Source organism: Chamaea fasciata, unplaced genomic scaffold (genome assembly GCF_029207755.1).
Source record: "Chamaea fasciata isolate MVZ Bird 193981 ecotype frontalis unplaced genomic scaffold, bChaFas1.0.hap1 SCAF_18, whole genome shotgun sequence".
NCBI lineage: Eukaryota > Metazoa > Chordata > Aves > Passeriformes > Sylviidae > Chamaea > Chamaea fasciata.
Genome location: NW_027094103.1, coordinates 10,826,727 through 10,851,365, shown reverse-complemented (window position 1 = coordinate 10,851,365; position 24,639 = coordinate 10,826,727). Strand labels below are relative to the sequence as shown.

The 24,639-nt window shown below is 48.9% G+C and overlaps 1 protein-coding gene across 2 annotated transcripts in view; it reads left to right on the top strand.

Moving 5' to 3' along the window:
- Window positions 1–24,639, top strand: part of SETD1B (SET domain containing 1B, histone lysine methyltransferase) — a 47,770-nt gene that overhangs the window by 18,240 nt on the left and 4,891 nt on the right. The window contains exons 7-17 of one of the 2 annotated variants that reach the window (XM_066200103.1): window positions 12,238–13,008; window positions 14,892–15,062; window positions 15,972–16,059; window positions 16,877–17,094; window positions 17,346–17,475; window positions 17,713–18,180; window positions 19,973–21,529; window positions 22,805–22,971; window positions 23,220–23,351; window positions 23,455–23,574; window positions 23,925–24,062. In XM_066200103.1, the coding sequence (XP_066056200.1) occupies window positions 12,238–13,008; window positions 14,892–15,062; window positions 15,972–16,059; window positions 16,877–17,094; window positions 17,346–17,475; window positions 17,713–18,180; window positions 19,973–21,529; window positions 22,805–22,971; window positions 23,220–23,351; window positions 23,455–23,574; window positions 23,925–24,062 (3,960 nt within the window). Of the gene's footprint in view, window positions 1–12,237; window positions 13,009–14,891; window positions 15,063–15,971; window positions 16,060–16,876; window positions 17,095–17,345; window positions 17,476–17,712; window positions 18,181–19,972; window positions 21,530–22,720; window positions 22,972–23,219; window positions 23,352–23,454; window positions 23,575–23,924; window positions 24,063–24,639 lie in introns of those variants that run through there. The other variant, XM_066200102.1, reaches the window with a different exon arrangement.

The window sequence follows — 24,639 nt, the reverse complement described above, 5'->3', positions numbered from 1 at the left end:
GGGAATCTCAGCAAATTTATTTGCTTGTTAATACAGTGTCAGGTGGGATGTGTCTCCCAAATTACCTCAGAGAAGTGGTAACAGCAGATGGATTTGCAAGGCTGAGCTCTGTTCCAGGTCAGTGAGAGGCAGGCAGGTGGTGAGGGTTCGGTGGCAAGGGGCAGCCTGGCCCCTGCAGAGCCCTGATGGAGGATGGTGTCCTGATGCTGGGGTTGCTTTTAAATTCCCTGGGAGCTGGCGTGGTGCTGGGGGCACCAGCAGTCAGCTGTGAACCCTGCTGGGCTGGGTGTTCAGGCTTCAGCTTGAGGAAGCCTTGTTGCATGACTTAGTCTTGGGTTGTTGCTGGGGCACATGTGCTGCAGGCAGAGAAGGGTCAGTTTTTGGGGCATTTTTACTAATTTACCTGAGCTCTGGTATCAAGAGCGTTGCACAGTGCAATTGTGTCAGTGAGGCACAACTTTAGTATCATGTCCAGTGAGATGTGTTGATGGAACTGGGTGATTCAACAACCACTGTGTGCAGCTCTGGTGCTTCAAAAGGTGCTGAGGCCAAAGGGTGCTAAGTAATAAACAATGAGCTGCAAACCACCACAGCAGCTGTTCCTGCAGAACTGCTTAAAAAATAAAAAAGATGCCCGTGCCTTCCAGCTGGCCACCTGGATCAGTGAACAGGGCATGGAATGCATGAGCACAGAGCTGTGTTTGCCTGGGTTTGTGCCTTTTCTCACAACTGTTTCACATAACTCTTCAAATAGTAAACCTGCCTTTTTAAGACTTCATACAGAACTTCAAACTAATGAACCAGTCTAATAGGAATGCTGCTTTAAAAATACAAATAAAGAGCTGTGTGATGGAGAGGGGTTTAGCTGTGCCTGCTCAGGAATGGGCTGCACTGATGCTGTGCTGCTGTGAGCTGCTGCAGGGCTTCACTCTTCTCGAGCATTTCTGCAGATCTCTTTAAAGCAGGTAGTAAAGAAGTGAGTAAAGTGAGTGTCACCAACATGGGGGGGCCTAGAAGAGCCTGAGAGCTGGAATGGTGGGTCTGAGGAGCAGAACATGGATCACCCGGTGCTGGCTGCTGCTGAAGGGCTCTGCCGTGGACACGCTGCCCTTCCACTTGAGCAGTCACCCGTGGGAGGGCTTGATTACAGCTCTGCTGCACGAGAGAGCAGGAGACACTTCATGAGTAAGCAAGGAAAAGGCACATCCTTACCTTTCCTTGGCCGTCCGTGTTGTTGGGGGTTATTTCCTTTGTGTCCGCCGTGGGTGCCATGCAGCAGCCTCTCAGCAGCTCCCCTGGGGTCCCTCCTGACCAGCAGATTAGCAATGCTCTCAGCTCAGTAGCTGCTGCTGGACCTGCCTTCCACAAACATCAAATCCATTATTCAACCCATCTGCACTCCTGTGCGGTATCCTGTGACAGTGCAGTGCACAGCTGAGTTTTGTTCTAGGTGAAAAGTGTTTCCATGTGTTTGTTTAAACCTCCTGCTTGCTAATTAGGGGACAGGTGGGGAAATGAGCACACTTTACCTCTCCTCTCTTTTTTGCATATTTTATGCCTGCACAAATGGCAGTGGGAATGCAGCCCAGCTGGGGGGTGTTTCCACTCTGGTGCTTTAGAACACTTGTGGTTTTACAATTTATTTTGCATACAGTGGGGATAGTGTGATAGGAAATGATTGGTGTCTTCTCGAAGGCCGTGAGAAATGTTATGTCCTGGATAGGGATTATTTTTGTTAAGGGGTCAGCCAGCAGTTGGCAGCCACAAGGGTTATGTTTTTATTACCCAAAGGGAGAGGTAGGAAGAAAAAGTTGCGTTTTCAAAACTGAGCAGGTTTTGAAAAAGGACAACTTGGAGGTATTTCTTGCTCTTTGGTTTAGGAAAAGAATTTTTTTTTAAAATTAATATGTTGCATTCCTCAATTGATGAGCCTGATTCTGTCCTCTCTGACTGCATACACTTGGTTAAATCTGAGTACAGCAAGAGAAGAAAAACCTAAGCAGGAAATAAAGCAGTGAAAAATTCAAGCTGCCTCCAGAGGGAAGAGAAATGTTACTACCAAAGGGGAACTGTTTCTGGCTGGCCTCACCCTTACTTTTGAGGAAGAACATCTACTCAGCTGCTGGAAATAGGCTCCTCAGAGTGAAGCATCTCTTGCAGTCTAGCTGGGTTTTAATGCATCTACTGCTTTGCTGGGAAGGACTTGTTAGGTTTGTGTTGTAATGCTCAGAAAATGAGGAGCTGCTAAGCTCATTAGGGTGCCACTCGTGGCTTGTGGTCACTGCTGTGAAGGACTCACTGTGAAGGAGGGTTTGTGTGTCCTGAGCCTCCCGTCCCCTGGGGCCACTCCACGGCTGTGTCCCAGCAGACCCAGAGCATTTGAGCCACCTCCAGTGGGGGCTTTGTCCAGAGTGGGTAAATGCTTTTTGTTAGTCAAGGCCATGTGGGCTGGCTGAACCATCTTCTCTGCAGCAGTTTTTCTGGGAATTCAGAAAAGCAGCAGATGTCCTATTGTCCTGTCTGGGGTGATGGTGGTGGCTGTCTCCAGAACATAAAGCCACAGGTTTCCTTGTTTGAAACCATACCGTGCAGCCACCATGACTGCAGTTAGGATGATAACAAGGTCCTAAAGACCTTATTAACAGTGTGTTCCCTCTTTGGTGCATATTTCTTGTCAAAAAGCTGGTGCTGGGCTAGAACAGAGCTGCTGGGAGGAGAGCAGTGTGGAGGGCAGATGGGAGTGAGCAGGAGAGCCTTAAAGGATGAGACTGATGAATGATCTAACAAAAACTCTTTTTCTTTTGCCCATTCTCCTTCCAGACCCAAAACTCCTTCATTTCTGCCCTCCCTTCTTGAGGACACTCAGTGTTGCGCAGGTTGCATTGGGGACGTGCAGGTCTAGCAAATGAAACCACTGTTGGTACTAACACTGAAATGCAGAGAGCACTGAACAGGACCCTGAAATGCTGCCATAACCGTGACAGGCACGTGATTTCAGATCCTCAAGGATACACACAGTCAGTAGTACTGTGTAAAAGGGGAAGAGTATCAAACTGGCCTAGTTGTGCTGATTAGAACTGTTTAAATACAGCATGTGTACAACCTATTCTTCAACAGGCTGCTATCAGCTGGGGAGCTAGACTGTTTTCCATGCTTATCTCCTTTCTTATCACCCTCTTGGTAGCAAGATCTGAGTTCATGGCTCCGTTTGACCCAAGGTTGAAGTATGGGGATGAGGTCAGGGGCTGGCATGTGAGCTCCTGCCTGGCACTGACCTGTGAGGGATTTGTGTACTCTGCACATGCAGTTATTGCAGGGTAGTGTGGGGGTTTTTTACTTATAGATGGACTCTGATCTAATGTTGCCAGTTCCCTTTATCTTTGATTGCAAAGTACCTTCTTTAGAAATGTGGGTGCACTTCTGCACACCAGTGTGAAGAGCAAGACAGCGTAACAGAATCACCTGGGAAGTGAGTTCTCTGTGTACAGTGTGATTTCTTCTGAATTCCTTGCTTTTCTTTGCATCCTTGGATAAGGGGATGCTGCCTTGAGCTCTGCATCTTTTGTGTGTGGACAGACCTTAGAATAAAACAATAGCCGAGGTGGCAGAAAATGACAGAGGAGCCCATTGCACGTGGACCAGTGCCTTTCTGTTTTTCAGAGAGACTGTTCAGTTCCTCCGTTGGGTTTGGTTGGTTAGTTCTCAGAACTCTGCATCACTGAACCTGCTGTCTGCAAAGGGCTTTACCTGGGTAAAGCCAGTCTGGCTGTATGATAGTCTTTGGGAGAAGCAGAGAACATTCCCTGACTAATTTATCTGTAGGGGGTATTTTCTTGCCACTCTACCATCCTTTTATGCATGACTTAGCTTCCCAGCCGACTAAAGCCTTTGAAGTCAGATTGCAAATAGCTCTTCAGCCATCCCTTCCCCCCCGTCTAAAATAGGGAAACCAGAACAACCATTGCCGTGGAAAGAGCCTGCCTTGTTACATGGCTTCCCAGTGTTAACACCCCTCTCTTTTCCTCCTTCCTTTTCCCTACCTCCTCCTCCTCCCTCATAAAGAAACCCTTTTTTTTTTTTTTTTTTTCCTCTTTAATAAGATCTACTTAAGACTTGAAGGAAAAGGCCATGGTTCCATGAGATGGTAAATCCAATTTTAGGGTGTTTCATGTGTGATGAAAAACCCTGTGGCCACATGACGCTGCCCCTGAATTGGCACACATTCGCCCTGCCACTTCGGATTTGTCCACATAATGCAGGAGGGGCCACTGTCCAGGCCAGCCTCGCATGGGGGCATGCCCAGGCCTCCCTGAGCTCGGGCTGGGGGCCAGGGACTCCCCATCTCACACTCACACTGTGTTTTGTGACCTGCCCAGTTGGGTGTTCACGTCTGTCTCCGCTCAGATCTGTGCAGTCGGGGTGTCTGGAGGTTTCCAGTCTCGGCGTTGCTGAATGCGGACCCCAGGGATGTTATGTCGGCCTCTCCCTGCAGACACCAGAGAGTCTCTGGTGCATGGGAAGCCCAGAGGTAATGTCTGGCTGCTTCAGATATCCCTTCTTCGGTGATCTTGCTGACAGGAACAGTGTAACCACATCACATGCCATGAGGTTTGCAGTTTGGAGCCTCCTCCTCTTGGGAGGAAGAAAGACCTGAATGAAGCCATTTTTTTGTGGATTGCTTACTAACAAACAGAGCAATCCACTCAACCTAGCTCTCTTTGCCAGTTCATCTCTTCAGGATTTTTGCTGAGGCAGATCTGGCAGTTGTTTTCCCACTGGCTTAATTTCTGGCTCTGAGGGTTTCTGTCCTGGGAAGCTCTTGTAGTGAGCTCTTGAAATCCACATTGAAAACTGGACTGTGGTGCTGTCTTGCCAAGAGAGTGAATTTTTGAAAGTACTGAATGATGATTGAGTGTTCTCCCCCTGGGAATCACATTCCTCAAGTTGTCTTTTTCCTGGATCAGTAAAGATCTGTTTACCTCAGACTGCACCACATGGGCTTTCCATCTCTGTCTTCTTGCTTCACCTAGACTTGTCTCTCCTTCCCTGCACCATTTGCTGAATGAACAAAGTTGTTAGCCTTGTGGAAGTGCCTAGCAACTGCCTAGGTGGGTGTTTATTACTCCAGGATCTATTTTGACTTCTGGAAGGAAGAATCCATGCATCATTTCCCACAGCCACTGGAGATCTTATGTACAGTCAAGTACAAACAGCCTGAACCCCCCTGTTCAATCATTGCATTAATTTTCTCCTATTTTTTGTGGGTTTTTTGTGTGGACCATTTCACAGCCCTGTGTCACACCAGGGGCTTTGCTTTGGGAAATACAGATTTAAGCTACTGCCCAGTTCCTTTCCGTGGAGATGTAATGTTATTCCACTGTCCTGCAGGGAGACAGGATAATCCCCTCTGGAGTCTGAAACAGGGCCTCAAAGTGTTGAGAGCCATTTCAGCTGCTCAGTGCAGGTGAGGGCCTGCAGGAAGTGTGGTGTGGATTTGCATGAGGCTGGGCTGCTCTTTGGCACCGCTGTCCATCCTACAGGAGTCATTTTAGCTTGTTTTGTCATCTTGATTCACTGGATTCTCTGCTGATGGCATGGGCTCTTGGGCAGCTGTCCAGCTCTCCTGCTGTCCTTAAAACATAAGTCAATTTACTTCTGTTCCTGGTGTCAGGAAATACTGGAAGGGAGTGAGGAGAGCTTTTCCCTTTGTAAGCATCAGCCCCATGTGCCTTCTCCTCTCAAGAGCCCTTCCTGCCCTACACTGACAGCCCAGTTGGGCTGCTTCCCTGCACCCTTCCAAATCCCTCCTTGTGGCATCTCCCCGTGTGCAGGATGGTCTAATTAGGGACCTGATGGAGCACATTATGACACACAAGCGAGCACATGGCATTTCCTCACCCCTGTCCCCTTCTTCTGTGACCAACAGGGTCTTCCAGGGAATTCCAATTCCTTCTGTGGTTTGAGATACCAACTCAAAGTTCCCTCTTGGCCTTAGGAAGGAAAGTAAGTGGCCTAAATTGGGCTGGTGTTTGCAGTGCTGTTTGTTTACAGCGAGCACTTGGATATTATTGTCACTTGTTTTACTTGTTGGGCAGCCCTGTAGGTGTGGGGAGCATTGCCTGTGCCAAAGAAGTGCTGCAAGTAAGTACCAGACCAAAACACAACCTGAGCCAACACAGTGTGTGTGGTAGGTGGGATATTGTCATCACAGAGAGCTTGAATTCTCTGTTTCAGATAGTGAGAGGTACTTTAGCAATTGGTACTAGAGAATCAAAAACATCCAAGGAGTGTCTCTCCTTCTGTGAGAAGTCCCTGTTCCTTTTTGGTGCCCCTTTTTATGGGACACAGCACTGAGTCCATCACTCTGATCTGTGTGTTTACAGCTTTTGTATAAATGTATCACTGCATAAAAACCTTGCAGTCTTCTTTTTTCTAGAGGCAGAATCACATGTTGCTGGAGATATGTTATAATCACTGATTTGTAATATGTAAATCTTTCCATTTGCCAATTACTGAGCTGGGCATTTTATTACAGTGCAAACACCAGAAAGTTGTTCAAATTAAAAGCTGCTCTGGTTTTCCTTGTGGGCTCTGACTGCAGCAGGAGGACGGGAGCTCTCTCAGCTGCCCAGAGGAGGTGGAAAGACCTGACTAACCCACGGGGAGGAGGCAGCAACTTGATTCCAGCTGCAATCCAGGCTGCGGTGGTGGCGGGCTGGCCACCACGAGCCACCACAGGCACTGGGGACAGCACAGTGACCTGACCAGCTTGGAAAGCTCACCCGGGAAGGTGCAGGCAGCAGTTTGCTCTGTGTTTTTGCTGCTGGACTGCTGGCAAACCACCTGGAGTGGTTCTGCCCTCCTGTACTCCCCATCTGCACCACCAGCAAAGCACCGCCCTTGTGCGTGTTCTTCCCGAGGCAGGGCTATAATTATGGTCAGCAAAGTAAAAATACTTGCGTGCACCGTAAATAAGGGGCAGAGTCTGCCTTGTTCACGCCTGACACTGCGAGGTGTGAACGCTCAGTCCCTCTGGTGTCATCGTGCCTGAGCCTTGCTCTCCTGGCAAGACAGTAGGGCAGGTCAGAGCCACGGCTCCTCCTCGTGTGCTTTGCCTGGAACGGGGAACCTGCAAGCTAAAAGCAGATTAAAATGAACAAAGCAATACTCACTGAAGCCCTCGCTGGGTTTGCAGGTTTTTGGGTTGCAAGAGGTATTTGGTGTTTGCTCTGTTAGCAGAGTGAATGGTGGGATTCTCTGGGCCAAACTTGAAAGGAGTTTTTCAGTGAAGTTGTCTTGGAGGAAGAGCTGTGGGTGGCTGGTTGGTGACCTCAGGCTTTGATTTTGTTCTGGATGGTGGCATAAGAAATGTGGCAGGTTTGAAATGTCTCTTTCTCTCTAGTGTGCTCTGCTGAAGGAGTCTGGGAAGAGAATTGTGTGTTAGAGAATTTGAGCTGGTTTCACCCAGGGTTCATGGCTGTTTCCCTTGTCAAACACAGAGCACAGGCAGTGAGGAGCCTGGTGTGAGCCCAGCGTGGAGAGGCAGCTGGAGTTGGGGTATAGGAGGTCAGAGGGACCTGGAGCCTGTTCTTGACTCTGTTAGTGACTTGGTGTATGACCCTCTTCAGTCAGTTGTTCTCTCCTCTTCACCTCCGGAGGCTTTTCTTTCCCTGCTTTCTTGTAAGGATAAAGTGTGAAAAAAAACCTGGTGAATTTTTTTCAACCCTTGCTTGGACTTAATCCAAAACCAAGTGATGACTGTTTGACCAGCTTCGGAAAACTTTTTTGTCCAAGGTCCCTTCTTCTTTAAAGTTCTAGCTTTATTGAAAAGCATGAAGGCTAATGCCTTTGTAGTGTGCTGAATGCCATCAATCCTGCATTTCATTATTTTGGTGCACCAGAGCTCAGCCAGGTAATGCCAGAGTAGTTGCTATGTTCAGTGCCATGGTTCCCTACCTCAAAGATAAGTAGCTTGGTACCCAGCAGAACGGGTAAAGCGAAATGAGCTGTAAGCTCATGGTGTTCAAAATGTGTTCTGAAATTCTGAGTAAATTCTTTTATCAGATGGCCTCTTAAAAGGAAGTGGAAGTTTCTCTGTCTGGAAGGTACTGAACAAAGTGTACAGTGACGGTCCCGATCACTGCCGTGGTGTCAGTGCTCCTCTGGGTCAGGGGATGGACGTCCTCACATCTGGAAGCTGCCAGGTCTGCCTGCAAATATTAAGATACAGTTTCTTTTCTCTGGAGGTATTAACATTTACTCGCAAAATGCTGGGTATGGCTCTGAGGTGGGATTGATACCCTGTAGCCAGTGGCTCTACCCTGCCCCTATTCCAGCTGATGAAGGGAGTGGCATCCCAGGATATTCCCTAATTTAACTTAAGAGTCTCTGCACACTCTGCTGGTGTTAAAGGTGGCAATTAACATTTTGGGTGAACAGTGAATGAGGCCATTTATAACCAGTTACGCTGACATGAATCTCTCCCAACAAATTTGCATCATTAAAGAACCTTTGGAAAAATGTGTCATGCGTATAATTAAATACCTGTTTTGCTAACTCTTAATTTAATTAATTCAAAGTAAAGATGGCAGCACAAATTAATTTAGCTGGAAATGGCTTTTCTCTCAGTGGGCTGAAGGGAGGTTTTCTGGTGGCATTGTACCAGGTGACCTCAGAAACAGGCAGGTGAACTCTGGGGCTGATTGACACAGGTTTTTTTTGACAGTGATGGCCGTGACATTCTCATAGCAGTATGTATGTCATCTATCAGCTCACTTTTTTCTGCTTGTGAGAGCAAAGGGAGGCCAGCTAGAAGGCAGTTCCTTTGAGAGGACAGCACAGGTGCTTTTCAGCTCTACCCTGAGAGGTATTTGGTAGCAGGCATAGTAAATCCAGGTTCAGACAGGTGAATGAAAAGAAATTCAAATAACAGAAGATCTTTCTATGTCTCCCCTTGGTTTTTCTATCTGTACCTTGATCTCTTTCACTTGGTGCCTACATTTTTCCCCCTCAGATATGAGCAGTTATAGGAAAGTCATTCGCTTTAAATATTTGCTTCTCTTAACTTTCTTTAAAGACATCCTTGTAGATGATCTTCTTTTGGTTTGACCTCTTTCCTAACCTTGTGATTCTTTCACCCTACCCCCTGTGCCTTTTCTGATCCTTTTCTCCCTTGCCATTTAATCTCCTCCTCTCTCCCTATCCGTCTTGCTTGGGATAAAACTGCAGCACAGACTGTGTGCATTGTGCAAGTGGAGGTGACTTGTCAGCCCAACATTGTAGGAAGCAGGGAATCTGTTGTTGCTTCCTGTAGACCCATCTGAGCACTAAAAGTTAAAAAAAAAAAAAATCTTTCAATCTTTCACACACTGGTTATTGCTTTAGCAATTCTCATTTCAGCTTTAGTAAAAATTAATGCATGTATGGATGAAGGAAGCTCTGTGCCCTTAAAGCATGGAATCCTGCTAGTCCTGCCACCTCTCTGCAATTTCAGGACTGGCTCTTCTATGTGATGTTTCCTTCAAGAGGGAAAACCAGCCTCATTTATCAGGCAGGACTCATTGGTACTGAGGCTGAGGAGAGGCTGCTGTGGATGGCAGTGGGCTCTGGGTGATGGGCAGGAGCACACAAATCCCGTGTGGCAGGACTGGCTGGGACAGGCTGGGGGCTGCTGGTGCTCCAGGATGGGAGGATGAGGGCTCTGGGAGGGTGCAAGGTCCTGCAGGACGGGCTGAGGAGAATCTGTGCCTTGACACTGCTCAGTGCTGGCCTCCCCTGAGGCCTCATGAGGTGACTTTTCTCCATGTCCCATCAGATGAGATGAATGTGAACTTGAAGCTGATTTTGTCTGTCTTTGGTAGCCTGAACACTCCTGGCTTTCTATCCAGTGCCGACCTTTAGCATCATCCAGCGTTTGCAATTGGAGCCAGTGCTTTTAACAGGGCCTTTTGTGTGCACTCAGTGAAAACCAGGGTCTGTTTCACAGGAATCTTGTTTACACCTGCCACAGTCGTCCTTTTTGCTCTTCCTCTGCTCCTTTCACTGGAGCTGCAGTAGTTGAAACTGCAGAATGTCCTTTTATTCCCCGGCATCCTCGGCGTGGGACGTGACCGCAATAGAGCAGCTGGAGAGAGGATGCAGGGTGTGAGACCCGCTGAGAAGTGTGAGCCAGATGTGGGCAGCTCAAGGGCATGATACAACTGGGCTTTGGAAAGACTTGAGTGCAGTGGGTTATCACCTCTCCTTCTTTTTTAGCTGCTCATTTCAGAGTTTACCAAACAGCCCTCGGAGTTCTCCCTGCATGCACAGACGCACTGAAGTGACTCTGACTACAGGGGAGTCCCCTCTCCATCACCATTACCAGGGGTCAATAGCTCTTGCTCGGGGTTTGCCAGGTGAATGGTGTCTCCTTGTTGGGCATTTTGGGCACTAAAACTGCGAGTGGCTTTTTGGGGGTGACCCCGGCGCTGCGGGAGGCGCTGAGTTCGTGCTGCAGCACAGGAATGCGAGGAAGCCGGGGCGAGGGGAGGTGCCAGGACTGGAGGATTTGCACAGCTGCTGTTGCAAGCATCGTGCTCAGCCTGCTCTCTGGTGGTAGCTGCTGTAGCAGAGATGACCTTTGATAAAACGGGAAACATTTGGAGTGATTTGGATAGTTGTGGTTGCTCAGTTTCACACAGTGACAGTTTGTAGCAGAGTCAACTCAGCTGCTCCTGCTTTTGTTTGCACACCCCAGTAAGAAATTCACAGGTTAAGAATCAAATCACAGCGGCTTCAGTGTGAAAACTACCAACAAAGTCTGCTTCTCAGCAGCTCTTCCCAGAACTTCCAGGTTCTCCAGTGTCTGATACTGCTCTTTCCTTTCACACTTGGGAGACTGGTAGGAGAGCAATCAGAAAAGGCACCTGCTGGCACGCAATGTGGAGCAAATAATAAATATTTTTGGTCTCTGCAGTCAAATTTGGCTGATAACAGCCAGCAGGTTCCAGAACTCTTGCCAGGATTGTGAGAGAAGCACTGGATGGTGATCTCTCCCTGGCTCCCAGGGCAGCGAGAGGGCGCTGGCCAGGAGGAGCATCCCTGCTGTGCCCTGGGCTGTGCTGGGGGACACGGGGGGCTCCTCACCTCCTCACTGACATCGGCAATGTGAGACATGTTTGGAGGTTACAGGGACTCTGTCCTGTCTGCTGTCGTCACTCTAGTCAGAGATCAGCCCCATTCATGTTTCTGAGATAAACTGTCACCCTGTGGGTATGTCTTCCAGCAGTATTTGGTTGCTGTATTTCGTATCAGGGTTTCAGTACCTGAGGGATGTGACAGTCATGCCTGTGGATTCTTGGTGCTGGAGACACCTTGAGGACTGAAGTGTCTGTAGGACACGGTGTGCAGGTGTGACCATGTGCTGTTGAGGATGGAGGTAGTTCCTGAGACTTTTCTTTTGTGCAAGACCTAGTCAGGCAGCTTTGAGACTTCAGAGCAAGCTGGCACCCTCTGTTTTAATCCAGTTCCCATCCCTTTGGCAGCAGAGGTAAGACGTAGTTTTAGCATTTTCTACAAGTCTGTATTTCTTGTGGCTAGTAAAGTATTCATTTTGTCCCAAAGCATGACATAGGCTATGTCTTTGAATCCCAGCATTTATGGCTTTGATGTTTAAAAGCAATTTAAGCAGATATGGGGTTCTTTTTTTCCCATGTGAATTGCTGTGGTCTAGTCAAGACAGCTTTTTGTAGCAGCAGCCATGTGGAGGTATTGTCTTTCCACAATTAGAGGTTAGTAGCTGACAGCAATTGAGCCAGGGATTGTAATTTAAAAACAGGGTAATTATTTGTGCATGGAAAAAGCAAGGAATAAAAACTCACAGTGCAATGTACCTAGGAGTACTAGATGCAAATCAGAGATAATGTGTCTTGCAGCGAAGGATGTTTGGATTGTGTGTATTTCACCAAGCCTGGGAGCAATTCCTCCTGCTGCATGGAAGCCGAGGGTTTTGTTCAGTTGGTGCTGATGCTCTTTTAGAAAGCTTTTACCTCTCTGATTCCTGAGGTCTGACACGGAAGAGAAAAGCTTCAATAGGCACCAGCTGCTCAGTGGGCCCTGTCTTTTCAGAACATCGCTCGCTTTTCTCCCTTCCCAATTAAAATGTGTGTTAAACTTATCTTTTGTTTGAAGCAGCCCAGCGCTGTGGTATTTAATGTAGAGAGAATGTGCTCATCACCTTTTCTCTCTCTTTTGTGGCAGGGTCAGCATTCCTCAGGGGAGGACATGGAAATCTCTGACGACGAGACCAACCCTGCGCCCATCACCAGCGCGGAATGTGCCAAAACCATTGTGGTGAACTCCTCCGTCAGCAACACGGCCGTCATGGCCCCGTCCATCCCCCCGCTGCCACCGCCGGGATTCCCTCCTCTTCCTCCTCCTCCACCACCTCAGCCAGGCTTCCCGATGCCCCCTCCGCTGCCCCCGCCGCCGCCACCCACCCACCCGGCCGTCACCGTGCCCCCGCCGCCGCTGCCCGCCCCGCCCGGGGTCCCTCCGCCTCACATCCTGCCCCCGCTGCCCCCCTTCCACCCCGGCATGTTCCCGGTCATGCAGGTGGATATGATCAGCGTCTTGGGCAACCAGTGGGGTGGCATGCCCATGTCCTTCCAGATGCAAACCCAGATGCTGAGCCGCATGATGCAGGCGCAGAACACGTACCAGTATCCACCTTTCATGACGGGCAGGATGCAGTTTGTGAATCTCCCTCCCTACCGCCCGTTCTCCATGGGAGCCGCTCTCGCCCGCGGGCAGCAGTGGCCGCCGCTGCCCAAGTTTGACCCCTCGGTTCCACCCCCGGGTTATGAGCCCAAGAAGGAAGATCCCCACAAAGCCACTGTGGATGGAGTCCTGCTGGTCATTGTGAAGGAACTAAAGGCCATCATGAAAAGGGACCTGAACCGCAAGATGGTCGAAGTGGTGGCGTTCCGGGCGTTTGATGACTGGTGGGACAAGAAGGAGCGTCTGGCAAAAGTGAGTTTTCACACGCTCTGTCCTGGGGAAAGCTGTTCTCAGTGCTTGTGTGGGGTCAGCAGAGGGGTCTGGAGCTGACTTTAAAAAACCCAAACCCCTAAATTGTTATGTACAAGAGGAAGCTGGAATTTAGCTCCGAAAAACTAAGGTCAGATGCAAGAGGAGTGTTTGAAATCACCAAGCCTCTGTTTTGTGTTCCCCACTTTGTGCAATGAGATTTGTGAGTATTTCCAGTTCTGCCCCCTCCCCAGTGCATGTACAAAGCAGCAATTAACTCAAAAGCTGAACATTGGCCAAATGCACAAAGAATTCCAGGGTTTAGTTGAGAAAACAGCTTTGCATGAATCCTCTGATCCTTTTCTCACCCAATTTGAAGTGTACCTCAGCCGGCAAACAGCTCTGTGATCTAATGCGTGGTGAATTTGTCACTACCCAAAAACCCTAACACCTACAGAAAGGTTAATGCAAGCCTCAAAATTACCATTGCAGTGAATTACTGTAAAAATAACAAAGCAAACCACAACCTGCAGGTAGATCTGTTTCAGATGTCAGTTTTCAGAGCAGTATCCTCACCACCTGTTTTTGTAAACCACTTGCGTGTTAACTCTGGTGCCTGGGAGAGCTCCTTGGCTTTCTGGAGGGGTTGGTAATGCTGCTGCTTAACAGCTGTTTTATGACAGTGTAATTTGCTGTGGCTTAGGGCTGGCTGGCGTGACGTGCAGCAGAATCCCCGTTCCTCTCCTCCCGACTAATGCTCAGAGCTTTTCTTCTGCCAGCAAGTGTGTGCTGACAGTCTTGGAGGAGGCCTCTGAGTTTCCAGGGCAATAAAGGAAACAGATCCAGCAAATAGGTGCAAAAACAGCAACTGAGATGCTGAAGAAATGTTTTTAAACCAGACATCTGCGGTGAAGGAGCAGAAGCGAGTTGAGGCAGATATTCAGGCTCTTTTACATCCTAAGTTATGACTGGATTTGGGGTGTTCTTCCCTCACCTGGGATTTATAAGCAGTTTTGGGAAGGGAAGCTGACTGTATCACAGCAGCTTGCCACAGGTTATGTTGGATGTGAGCAGTGTAACTGAAAATATGAAATTGCTGCATGGAAAAATCACGTGTGCTTTCTGTCCAGAAACAGAGATGCCAGAACCATTTCTGCCCCAGGGCACGTGTTACTGTTGAGTGGAGGAAAACCTCACAGATTTCAGAGCCTCCTTTCTGCTAGGACTGGGCACCCCTGGCATTAGGCTGGGACAGCATTCCTTCTCAGGAACAAGTTGCCTGCTTTTACAGAAAACAAAATATGAATATTCAGCTTGAAGTGTCTGTGTGACATTCTCCTGGCTCGTCCACCTCTCCACAGCTGCAGAGGTCTGAATTCCTGCTCTTCCTTTGCATCTCAGCTCTGGTGAAAAAGGATTTGTTGAGGCTGCGTGTCTATTTTGTAGACCCTTTGGTGTTTTGCCCAAATATTTTTGTGTTCCTGTTCCCAGGACTGGAGGCTTCTGACAGGTTTTGTGGACTTGGGCTGTGGTTGCTAAGGAAACACAGGGATGTGTGTGATTTTTGATGCACTATATTTGGCCTTACACTCAACAGAAGGAAGGTGTTCCCAACTGGAAGGTCTGGAGTTGCTTTCAGTTATGTGGGTTAGCAAAGGAAGATAACAAATTGTTGGGCTGACTTGCCTAAAGCACGCTCAAGTTATTTGTATTATTCTGTGCAGCTCTATTTCCTTTCAGGCGTGGGGCACCTTCAGATGCCTTCAAAGAAACTGATGCCTGGGCAGGGCAGTGATATTTCCCAAACCTCAACTGTCTTAATGGTTTCCAGACTTTGTGTCCTTCCCAAGAAACTTCCCCTCTCAAATGCGCTTTCTCTCTTGCAGGCGTCTCTCACTCCAGTGAAGTCTGGAGGGGAACTGGAGGAAAAACCAAAGCCGAAGGATCGAATGGCCTCTTGTCTTTTGGAGAACTGGAACAAAGGAGAAGGGCTGGGATATGAGGCAATCGGTTTGGGCATTGGGTTACGAGGGGCCATCCGGCTGCCATCCTTCAAGGTGAAAACAAAAACCTCTCTTCCTTATGCTGACATCCCCCAGAGAGGAGCCTTAGGAGGACAGACCTCACTAGGTTTGTCCCCCAGAGCCCTCAGGGTGTTCACCCCACTCTGTGTTCATTCAGGGGGTTGCCTCTGACCCCCCAGGACCAGAGCAAGGACCCTCTGTTCCCTTAGCTTTTCGTCCTCCACTTGTGTGAATTGTCTCTGGAGGATCTCCCTGCTCTGCAAGGGAAAGGGGACCTTTGCCTGTGTTTAGGACACAGCGTTTCAGCAGGATCTTAAAAATACACGTGTGCTCATAGTGCTTTACACAGTTACTGTTTTGGTTGGAATCTCTCATGATTTGGCAGCTGAGTCTCACCTGAAGTTTGCTTAAACTCTGTCTCCTCAGAAGCACAGGGTATCTGTTTTGAAAAGCATTTGCATAAGAAATTAAAAGTATCTCAAGAGAAGTGTGGGGTAGGGGAGTGTAGAGAGCTTCCCTGAAATTAGGATTTTTGAATGCACAGAAGGTGCAAGTAAAGGTTTGGGGTGAGAGATTCTCTAAGTCTTTACTTAGAGTAAAACTTGCTTTGTGGTTTCTTAAGATGCACTTAGGCCCTCTTTCTGTTCTGTTACAATCTCAGACACATGGATTTGTCAAGAATTTTCTCTGTCATCCTCAAAGTACCAGGTGATGACATGCACCATGCTGGTACCCAGGGTGTTTTCATGCAAATTGAAGGGGTAGAGTTTCATTCAGAGTGAAATTCTGTTTGCAAGCAAATAAAGAGATCAAGAGCTGGGAAGTGGCCTCTGGTTTCTGCTGTAAGTGACCACGGCAAAGTAAAGAAGTGGCAATTTGCTTAAGAAGTTGATTTCTGCTGTTTCTAAACTTTCAGAAATGCTAATCGTGTCTTTTGTTCAGGTGAAAAGAAAGGAGCCACCTGAAGCTGCCTCAGCGGGAGATCAGAAGAGAATCCGGCCTTCTACTTCTGTGGATGATGAGGATGAAGGTTTGCAAAGTGCATTTGTTTGAAACCTGGGAGCAGATGCAAACCCCACTCAAGCTGAATCCCTTTAAACTTCACAGCAGTGTGCTCTCTTACAGTTAAACAGAGTCAAGGATCTGAGCCAAACCCTGCGTCTCACAGAGCTCTGATCAGCTGGGACACGGCCCCTCTGGGTTCAATTATCTGAATTGCGCTGGTGGGAAGTTGAAGACCCACATTTTAAGAATAGCTCATAACCTATTTTTGCTGTGCTGGGCCCCAGCAGAAGGGGCTCAGATGGGTTCCTGGGCTGTTTGGGGTGTGCTCACAGCTCGCTGGGACGCGGTGGGAGGAAGCACATAACAGTTTGCGCTGCATTTGATTTGAGGAAGAAACCAAACTTACTCACCAGAAAAATCTGATTGAAAATATCTTAACATTATTTCCTATAACCAGGGAAGAGTAAAGAGGAGACAAAGCTTTGAATACCCTTTGTTTTGCACATGGCTTCACATTGAAGTCGATTCAGATTAACAAGTGGTTTTGAAGCCAAAAAATGGAACAAAAAAGCATTAAATTCAGGTTACCTGTCCTGACCTCAGTCATGCCATGTCTCCTGTCTGCTCTGCCTAGGGAGTGTCAGCTTTGGCCACCCACGTTTTGCCATCAGCTCTGTTCACAGTGACATCAGCAAGTCCCTGTAAGCCTGGGGACACTCCCACCACATGGGCACATCGCTCCTAACTTCAACCTTCCCAAAGAAAATGTTTCCCTATGTAGTCAACTCTCTCTGTCCTTTCCGAGGTATTTGATGGGAGTTTCTGTTGCTTTCTCTCCTTAGAGTCGGAGAGGGACAGGGATGCTTCTGATACAACATCTGAGCTGTCAAAGAAGGATGCAGAGGCAGTGGGGCTGCGACGGCGACCAGCAAGGCCCTTGGAGCTTGACAGCGAGGGAGAAGAGGGAGATGAGACATCAGGGAAAGAGGAAGAGTCCTCCTCAGAGAAGGAAGAAGAGCAGGAAGAAGAGGGAGGCTTGGTGAAAGCAGCACCTGGAAAGGTGTGTTGGTGTGTGACTGCAGTTTCAGTGCTGTCTGTCATTAAAAGGGGGCCTGGTAATGCCAAAGGCCAAAGCTCCCTTTTCTAGGAGACGAGTGCTCCTGGTGGGGTCTGTCCTTGCAGAACCTCTGTCAGGTCACTCCCTCTTCAGGTTCTCTGGCAGCCTCCTTGAGAATCCCTGGTGGTTACTGCACTGACAGCCAGGTCACAGGCTCAAGCACTGTTCATTTTTGGCAATGCTTTCTTGCAAAGGAGGAAGAGGAGGATGAGGAGGATGAAGATGATGAGGATGAAGATGACGAGGAAGACGAGGATGAGGATGATGAGGAGGAGACAGGCATAGACACAAGCGACAAGGAGGAGGAGCAGGACTCCGAGGAGGGTAAGCAGCTCCAGTGGAAGCAGCAAGCGTTGCCTGTGGGTCAGCTATGGTCTCCCTTCTGCCTTTGTGGGCTGATTTTGTTACTTCCGTTACTTAAATAAATTGGGAGGCCACTCCTTCAAACCCACCTGCTGCTGTTGATGCTGTTTCCACACTTTCACAACAGAAGGGATATTTGCCCCTTTTTTTTTTTTAATAAAGGCAGAAAGCAGAACTAATGGCAGTTTGTTCTTGTAGATGCAGCAAGTCCCTCGTCTTCCAAGGCTGAAGTTGAATCATCTGATGAAAGTGAGGACTCCTCTGAATTCGAGTCAAGTTCAGACTCGGATGATGAAGATGAGGAGGAGGAGGAGGATGATGATGAAGATGAGGAGGAGGAAGAGGAGGAAGAGGTGGCTGAAGATCAAGGCAGAGAAGCCATGGTTGCTGAGCCAGAGAACGAACCTGCTGCTCTTGAGCTTCCTGATGATGAGAGGGAGACTATTTTGGACCTGTATCCTGTGGATGACTACATGGATGCAACAGGCTTGGGACTTGCCGAGCCAGCTTTGGCAGTGAAAGATGAAGGCTGTGAAGAAATCAAGGCAGGGGAAAGTGAGAGTGGCCAAGTCCCCGGGGCTTCTATTGCTGCTGAAACTCTGAAACACTTGGTTATGGAGAGAGACCAGGAGACAAAGCTTGCACTCTCTCCCATCTGTAGGCCAGGTATGCCCTTCCATGTGCTTTGGAATTTTGTTACCACTTTTCCAAGTAAATTTTCTCCCAGTGTCCAATATGTATGGGTTTGTGTTTCCCTTGTTCTCTTTCTTCTTCCAGTCTTGACTCTAGGCTAGGGATTATCTGTACAGGGAAAGAGGTCTGTGCTGAACTTTCCTTCCTAGTAAGGAGCTTTACATGAGCCATCTGCTACTAAAAATACTGTGGTTACTGTATCCAGAATCTTATCCTGGGCCAGTTTAGTTGGAGTCCTGCAGGAACTGAACAGTTGTCATCATCTGAGGGTGACTGATCGGGTGGTGTGGTGGCTGAAGCTCAAGATAGAAAAGCCATGGCTGCTGAAACAGAACAGGAATGTCACTACTGGCTCTTTTTGGTTTTCATATCAAGCAGTATGTGACAGGGAAGCTGTATGGGGCAGGTGAATGGAGTCTCAGAGTTGTGTACGGTTCCTAGTATTATTTGTGGGGTTTTTTGTCACCTACTCCTTTTAAATGGGTGATGCTTTCCAGTTTTCTGGAAGAAGGAAATTGTCTTCAATCAGTACCGAGTTGTATTTAACACAAGGAAATTGGAAACCTTTTACTGGAACAGGAGTGAGATGCAGAAAGATGGAGTAGTTTGGCACCTGGGAGAAATCTAAAAGTTAAAACTGGAGCCAACGGGGAGGGCATATCTAGCAGGGCCTGCTGTGGAGCCTTGGGCAGCACTGGTGTCTGAGGAGTGGGCAGTGTTTTGCCACTTGGAGAGCTGGAAATCCAATCCCTGCACAGAGCATCTTTCTTTGCCTGCTTCAAAATCTGAAAGTCACAAAGAGGTAAAATGTTAAACTGGGCAGGGCAAAGAGGAACTGGTTTTGGCACAAGTCCTTTCTAGAACAGGTCAGTGTGCCGAGAGAACATAAGTTTGGAGACGCCTGCATTTGGGCAACTTGTCATGTGTAAGGAGCTTTCCAGGTAAGCTGTGGGAGCAAACTCAAACTGCAGCACTGTTCTGGAGCAGCCCAGCTCAGTCATACAGAAGCTGCAGGGCTCAAACCCTTCTCCAGCAGCCCTGGTTTGTTCAGCACAAATGGGGAATGCTTCCCTTCCTACTCTCCAGGCATTTTCACCTCCTTTCGTTCTCCCACTTGAAAATGTTATTTTGAGCTGCCTAACAAGATTCGCCGTTGATTCCTTTTGGACCTGGCCCTAAGTGGGTAAATAAACTCCAGACAAATGAGGCTGCTGCAGGGAGAGCAGCATATAAATTGCTTCATTGATACCATCTGAGTGTCTCTTCATCCATTACAAGGGCTTCCCCTTTCCTTCATGTGTTTTTCAGGAGTGTTCTGCTATTCCCTTCACCACTCCCCCCTTGGAGAGCTGAGGGTGCTCCTTGGCCTGCAATTAGTTTAGTTCCCACATTAGAAAAGGTGACAGCTCTGGGCTCTGACAGCTCTCCTCCAAAGTCCTCGCCCCACAATCTGCTCACTCCTTTAATGTCTGTACAAAAGGTTGTCAGGGCTTTTGAAAGCAGAGAAACCTTCGTTCTTGTCTGTGTCGTAGCTAATCCTCAAATTAATAGTGCGGGTTTTTTATGGTCCATTAGGAAAGCGTGTGGTAGTGTCTAATTACTCCACACTCTGTGCCTCCAAAATGTAAAGCACTGGAGTTTTAAAGCCTCCCAGTGGAATTGAGCTGTTCTTTAATTGTGGCGTCTTAAACATGTCTTTACTAGCAAGTGGCAAGTAACCAAGTGGAGACAAAGCTCCTGATTCTCCTCTCTGTTCCCCTTTCAGAGGAAGACTCCGAACCCACTTCCATGCTGGAGCCAGAGGTACAGGAAGGTCCAAAGCCTGAATCTCAAGACGAGGAGGCAGCTCTCTGTATCTCTGCTCCGGTGGGAGTCTTTGGAGAACCTCTGCACAACAAAAGCAGCTTCTTTGGCAAGTCTGAGGAGAGCAGCTTGGAAGCCCGAGTTAAAGCAAAGCCGCCGTCGGCAGCGGAGGAGGACGAGCGGCTGCCGCGCACGCCTGGACGGGAGGTGACGGTCCACTCGGAGACTGAGACTCTGCTGCTGCCAGCCCACAAGGTGCCATCCTCCATGCTTCCCTTGCCATCCACTCCCGGCAAGGAAGAATCCTTAGTCCCTCCAGAAAAGTTCCCTGAACAATTAATGGTGACCAAAACGTCCGTGGAAGACGAGATTCCTAGGACTCCCGGGCGGGACATTTTGGCCAAGTCTTCGCACCCCCTCGCAAAGTCACAGAGCACGGACACTGTTCCGGCCACGCCAGGAAGTGATGCTCCCCTTACAGGCAGCAGCTTGACCCTCAGTTCCCCTCAAGTCCCAGGGAGCCCCTTTTCCTACCCATCCCAATCTCCTGGCATTAACAGTGGCATTCCTCGGACTCCTGGGAGAGATTTCAATTTCACGCCTACTTTCCCAGAGGCTGGTGCTACCATTCCTTGCCTTCTGCCTGGCAAGAAACAGCCAGAGGATGAGCTAGAAGAGAAAACCTTTAAAGAGCCTCTTGGTGCTTCCCTTACGATCAGCATGAACAGTGTTCCTTCCCCTATCCCCTTTGCCAGCCCCCCGCAAGCAGATTTCCACATGGACATGGGTTTGCCACCTGATGAGCCGATACCTGTAGCAGCCCTGCCTTGCATGCATGGAGATGGAAGAATGCCCATCGAGGAATGCAAGGCAGAAGCAAAACCCGGTTTGCTGTCCCCAGAAGTACCCCCTGGGGCTTCTCTCCTTCCTCCCCCACCACCACCTTCTGTTCTTCCCAAAAGGAGGCCGGGTCGGCCGAGGCGGTCCCCGCCTTCTGTCCTCTCGCTGGATGTGTACTCGGACAAAACCATAGAGCCTCCTCCCATGCCAGTGGCCTTGGTGGAAGGAACTGTGGGCAAAGAGCTGTTGAGTGGACATCCTGATGCCTACTACGGACTGAAAGACCCTGAAGCCGTCACCCTGGACTTCAGGAATGACGGTTTCCATGAGAAAATAGCAGCTGAGACAGTTGCGGAGAAACTGCCATTCAAGGAGCTGGAGAACCAGTGGAACGAGGACTTGAAGGAAGAAGAAGCTCTTGCAAAACCCAAGAGACAGTGGCGAAGGCAGAAGAAAACATCTGAGGAGCTGCCAGTGATTCCCTCCCCCGAGTATTCCCCGCCGCGGCCGCAGTTCAGGCCGCGGTCCGAGTTTGAGGAGATGACCATCCTGTACGACATCTGGAACGGCGGCATAGACGAGGAGGATATCAAATTCATGTGTATCACCTACGACCGCTTGTTACAGCAGGACAATGGTATGGACTGGCTCAATGACACCCTGTGGGTTTTCCATCCTTATATCCTTTGTCACGGTGTTGGCAGCACGTGTGAGATGCACGAGAGGGTGGTGGGAGGAGCAGGGAGAGCAGGGAATTTTAGGCTGTTTCATTCTCTGAAGCTGCAATACAAAAATACTGCAGAGGTGGCTGTTCTTGCTGCACGTTCAGTCTGGAAGTGCAGGGACAGTCTGTAGGCACCTCTTCTGGGGAGGTTTCCTTCCTAGTTTGAGAAGCTTCTGTCTGCATGTAACCAGACTTTGCCTCCAGCTTGCCTGTGGAATTTCTAGTCTGCACATACAGAGCTTTCACTTGGAGCTAAAACTTGCTGTAAAAATAATCTCACCATCTGTGCCCAAAACAAGGAGTTAGTGGTTCTAGCAGCTTTAACTTGCTTTGAGTTTGAAATGCTGATAAAATCAGTGGTTTCTAAGTGGCACGTCAGGGCTCTGTGTGTGTGCAGCCACTAGTAGTGATCTCCAGAGCAGAGCCTAAAAGACTCTTTTAGGTTCTAAAAACCTCAGAACTCTCCAGTACTGTTTTCAGGAAGGATGTACAGGTTTATATGTTGAAGAAGACAAACACACCACCTTTTGTGTTGCTAAAGATTGTGTGAAGTTCAGATATCTTCATCCCTTGCTTCCTGCAAGACAGGAAAGCAAAACTGAAAAAGCCCAAACCACCTAAAACAGTCAGTGAAAGCTAACAAAACCCATAGTGAAAAGAAATGTTTCCCTCTTGATAAGGATTATATTGTAACAGCAAAATTACGCTCATTTTTTAAGCCTCTTCAAAACCACCTTGAGTTCATTGTGTGCCACACGGCATGACAAGTGTTGAAGTACCTGCAGGCTCTCCTGCTTTGCAGCAAACCCTCAGCACTCCCGTTTTGAGGCCGTCACCTCTTGGTTTTTACGATCCCTCTGCTTCAGTTTTCTGGTGTCAAGGATATGTTTTTCCTCCCAGGGAGCATTTTTGGGTCAGTCTCAGTTGTTTTTAGCCTTCATGGCTGTGTTTGTGGGGTGAGCTGGCAGCAGTACAGCTCCACTGTCCTTCCAGGAGCCAAAGCCCTGGAGGTGCCTTCAAACCTGCAGGTTTGTGTGTCTGAAGGAGCTGATTTCCCAAGGCTGGTGGGAGCAGCCTTTGGGCTGAGCAGTGTCTTGGTAGTAATGTTTCTTTTTGCAACCCCACAAAACCTTCCTGATTTTCCAGGCTCCTGGTGTTAGCTCCATGCAACTGTAGCAAGTTTAGTCTGATACCCACCTCTGGCTGTGTTCCTCCTTAACTTCTTGCCACCTACCAGCTTTTCTACCCCCAAGAAGAAGAAGCGGGATGACGGGATGCGGGAGCACGTGACGGGCTGTGCACGAAGCGAAGGCTATTACAAAATTGATAAGAAGGACAAACTCAAATACCTCAACAATAGCCGAGCTTTTGCAGAGGAGCCTCCAGCTGACACACAGGTGAGGAGCCCACAGTGCCGGGTGTGAACGGGATTTGGTTTGTCGCTGTCACACACAGTAGGTGCTTCCTGCCTTTTGGCGAGGAGGGAGAGGAAGCTGCTGTGTCTCGCTGATTGTCCTGGGGTTGTGTGGGAGGTGTTAATGTTTGATGTCAGGTGTTCTGTGGTGATGTGTTGTAGCACGAGGAGCTGCTCACAGGGAGCCTGCAGAGTGTTGGGTCAGCTTTGATCACCCATTTGTCCCCTCAGGGTATGAGCATCCCTGCCCAACCTCACGCTTCCACCCGGGCTGGTTCCGAGAGGCGATCAGAGCAGCGCAGGCTCCTCTCCTCCTTCACTGGTAGCTGTGACAGTGACCTGCTCAAGTTCAACCAGCTCAAGGTGGGTCACCCCCTGCTGCAGATTCTGGCCCCAGAGACATCCTTTCCCATTCTGTGCTGTGGCTAATTCAGGGTTGGGGTTTTGGGGTGTTTCCTTCGTGCAGTTCCGGAAGAAAAAACTAAAATTCTGCAAGAGCCACATTCACGACTGGGGCCTTTTTGCTATGGAGCCCATTGCAGCTGATGAGATGGTGATTGAGTACGTGGGTCAGAACATCAGGCAGGTAAGCTGTGGGTGAAACCTGAGCAAAAATCAGCCCTGGAAAAAGCCCTTGAGTATGACAGTGAGGGTTGGAGGCATCAGCTCTGTGGGCTGGCCAGAGGTGGGCATATGGTTTGGAGGTACAAGGGTGGCAGTTTCAACAATCCATGGAAACTGAGAACTCAGGAGAATGCTCCTTAAGAAGCCCATCCTCAACTTGTGTGTTTCGTTAGGTGTGTGCTCTCTTGGGGTGGTGGGGATCATATAAACCCCCATGGCCCGGCACAGGCAGAGCCCAGGAGAGCCTTGTGCAGGTGGCTGCTCACAGGTCAGTTGTGCAGAGTGGCCTGAACCTGCCCGGGGCTTCTGCAGGTCATTGCCGACATGCGAGAGAAGCGATACGAGGACGAAGGCATCGGCAGCAGTTACATGTTCAGAGTCGACCACGACACCATCATCGATGCCACCAAGTGCGGGAACTTCGCCAGGTTTATCAACCACAGCTGCAACGTGAGTATCATGTTCTCTCCTGTCATTGTTCCCTGGCATGTGACAGACCCGGGGAGTCCCTGCCAGCCCTGATTGGGGTGCTCAGAAGTGGCAGGGGGTGGCAGAGTTGTGATTAAATGTTAATGAGCCACGGCAGATCAGAGCAGGGTCTAAAGTAGTGTAAAGAGGTGGGAGAGACCTGAGAAATGAAACATGCAGGGAGACTGAGTGCACTCAAGAGCCCTCCTGACTGTCTTAGGGGACCCTGATGGACACTGAGCAAGCAAATCTAACAAATATTTCCTTAAAACATACCGAATTTCGGCTCTGGGAGCAGTTGTCTACTGGTGTCCTCATGGGAAGACATTCCCTGCTGTTTCCCCCTCAGCTCTGTGCTGCAGTCTGCACTCAGACTTGCCTGTCTGGCCAAATTGTTAAGCATTGAGCTTCTCTTAACCTGTGACAAATTTGATGGAGCATCATCCAGGCTCTTTTGCTTCACAAATGACCAGAATGTGGATATTTTGGAGCAGCACAAGGAAGGTTGCCCTGTTTTCTGGCTTCATGCCTCCCTCCCTAGGCTTGCCCGGAGTCCAGG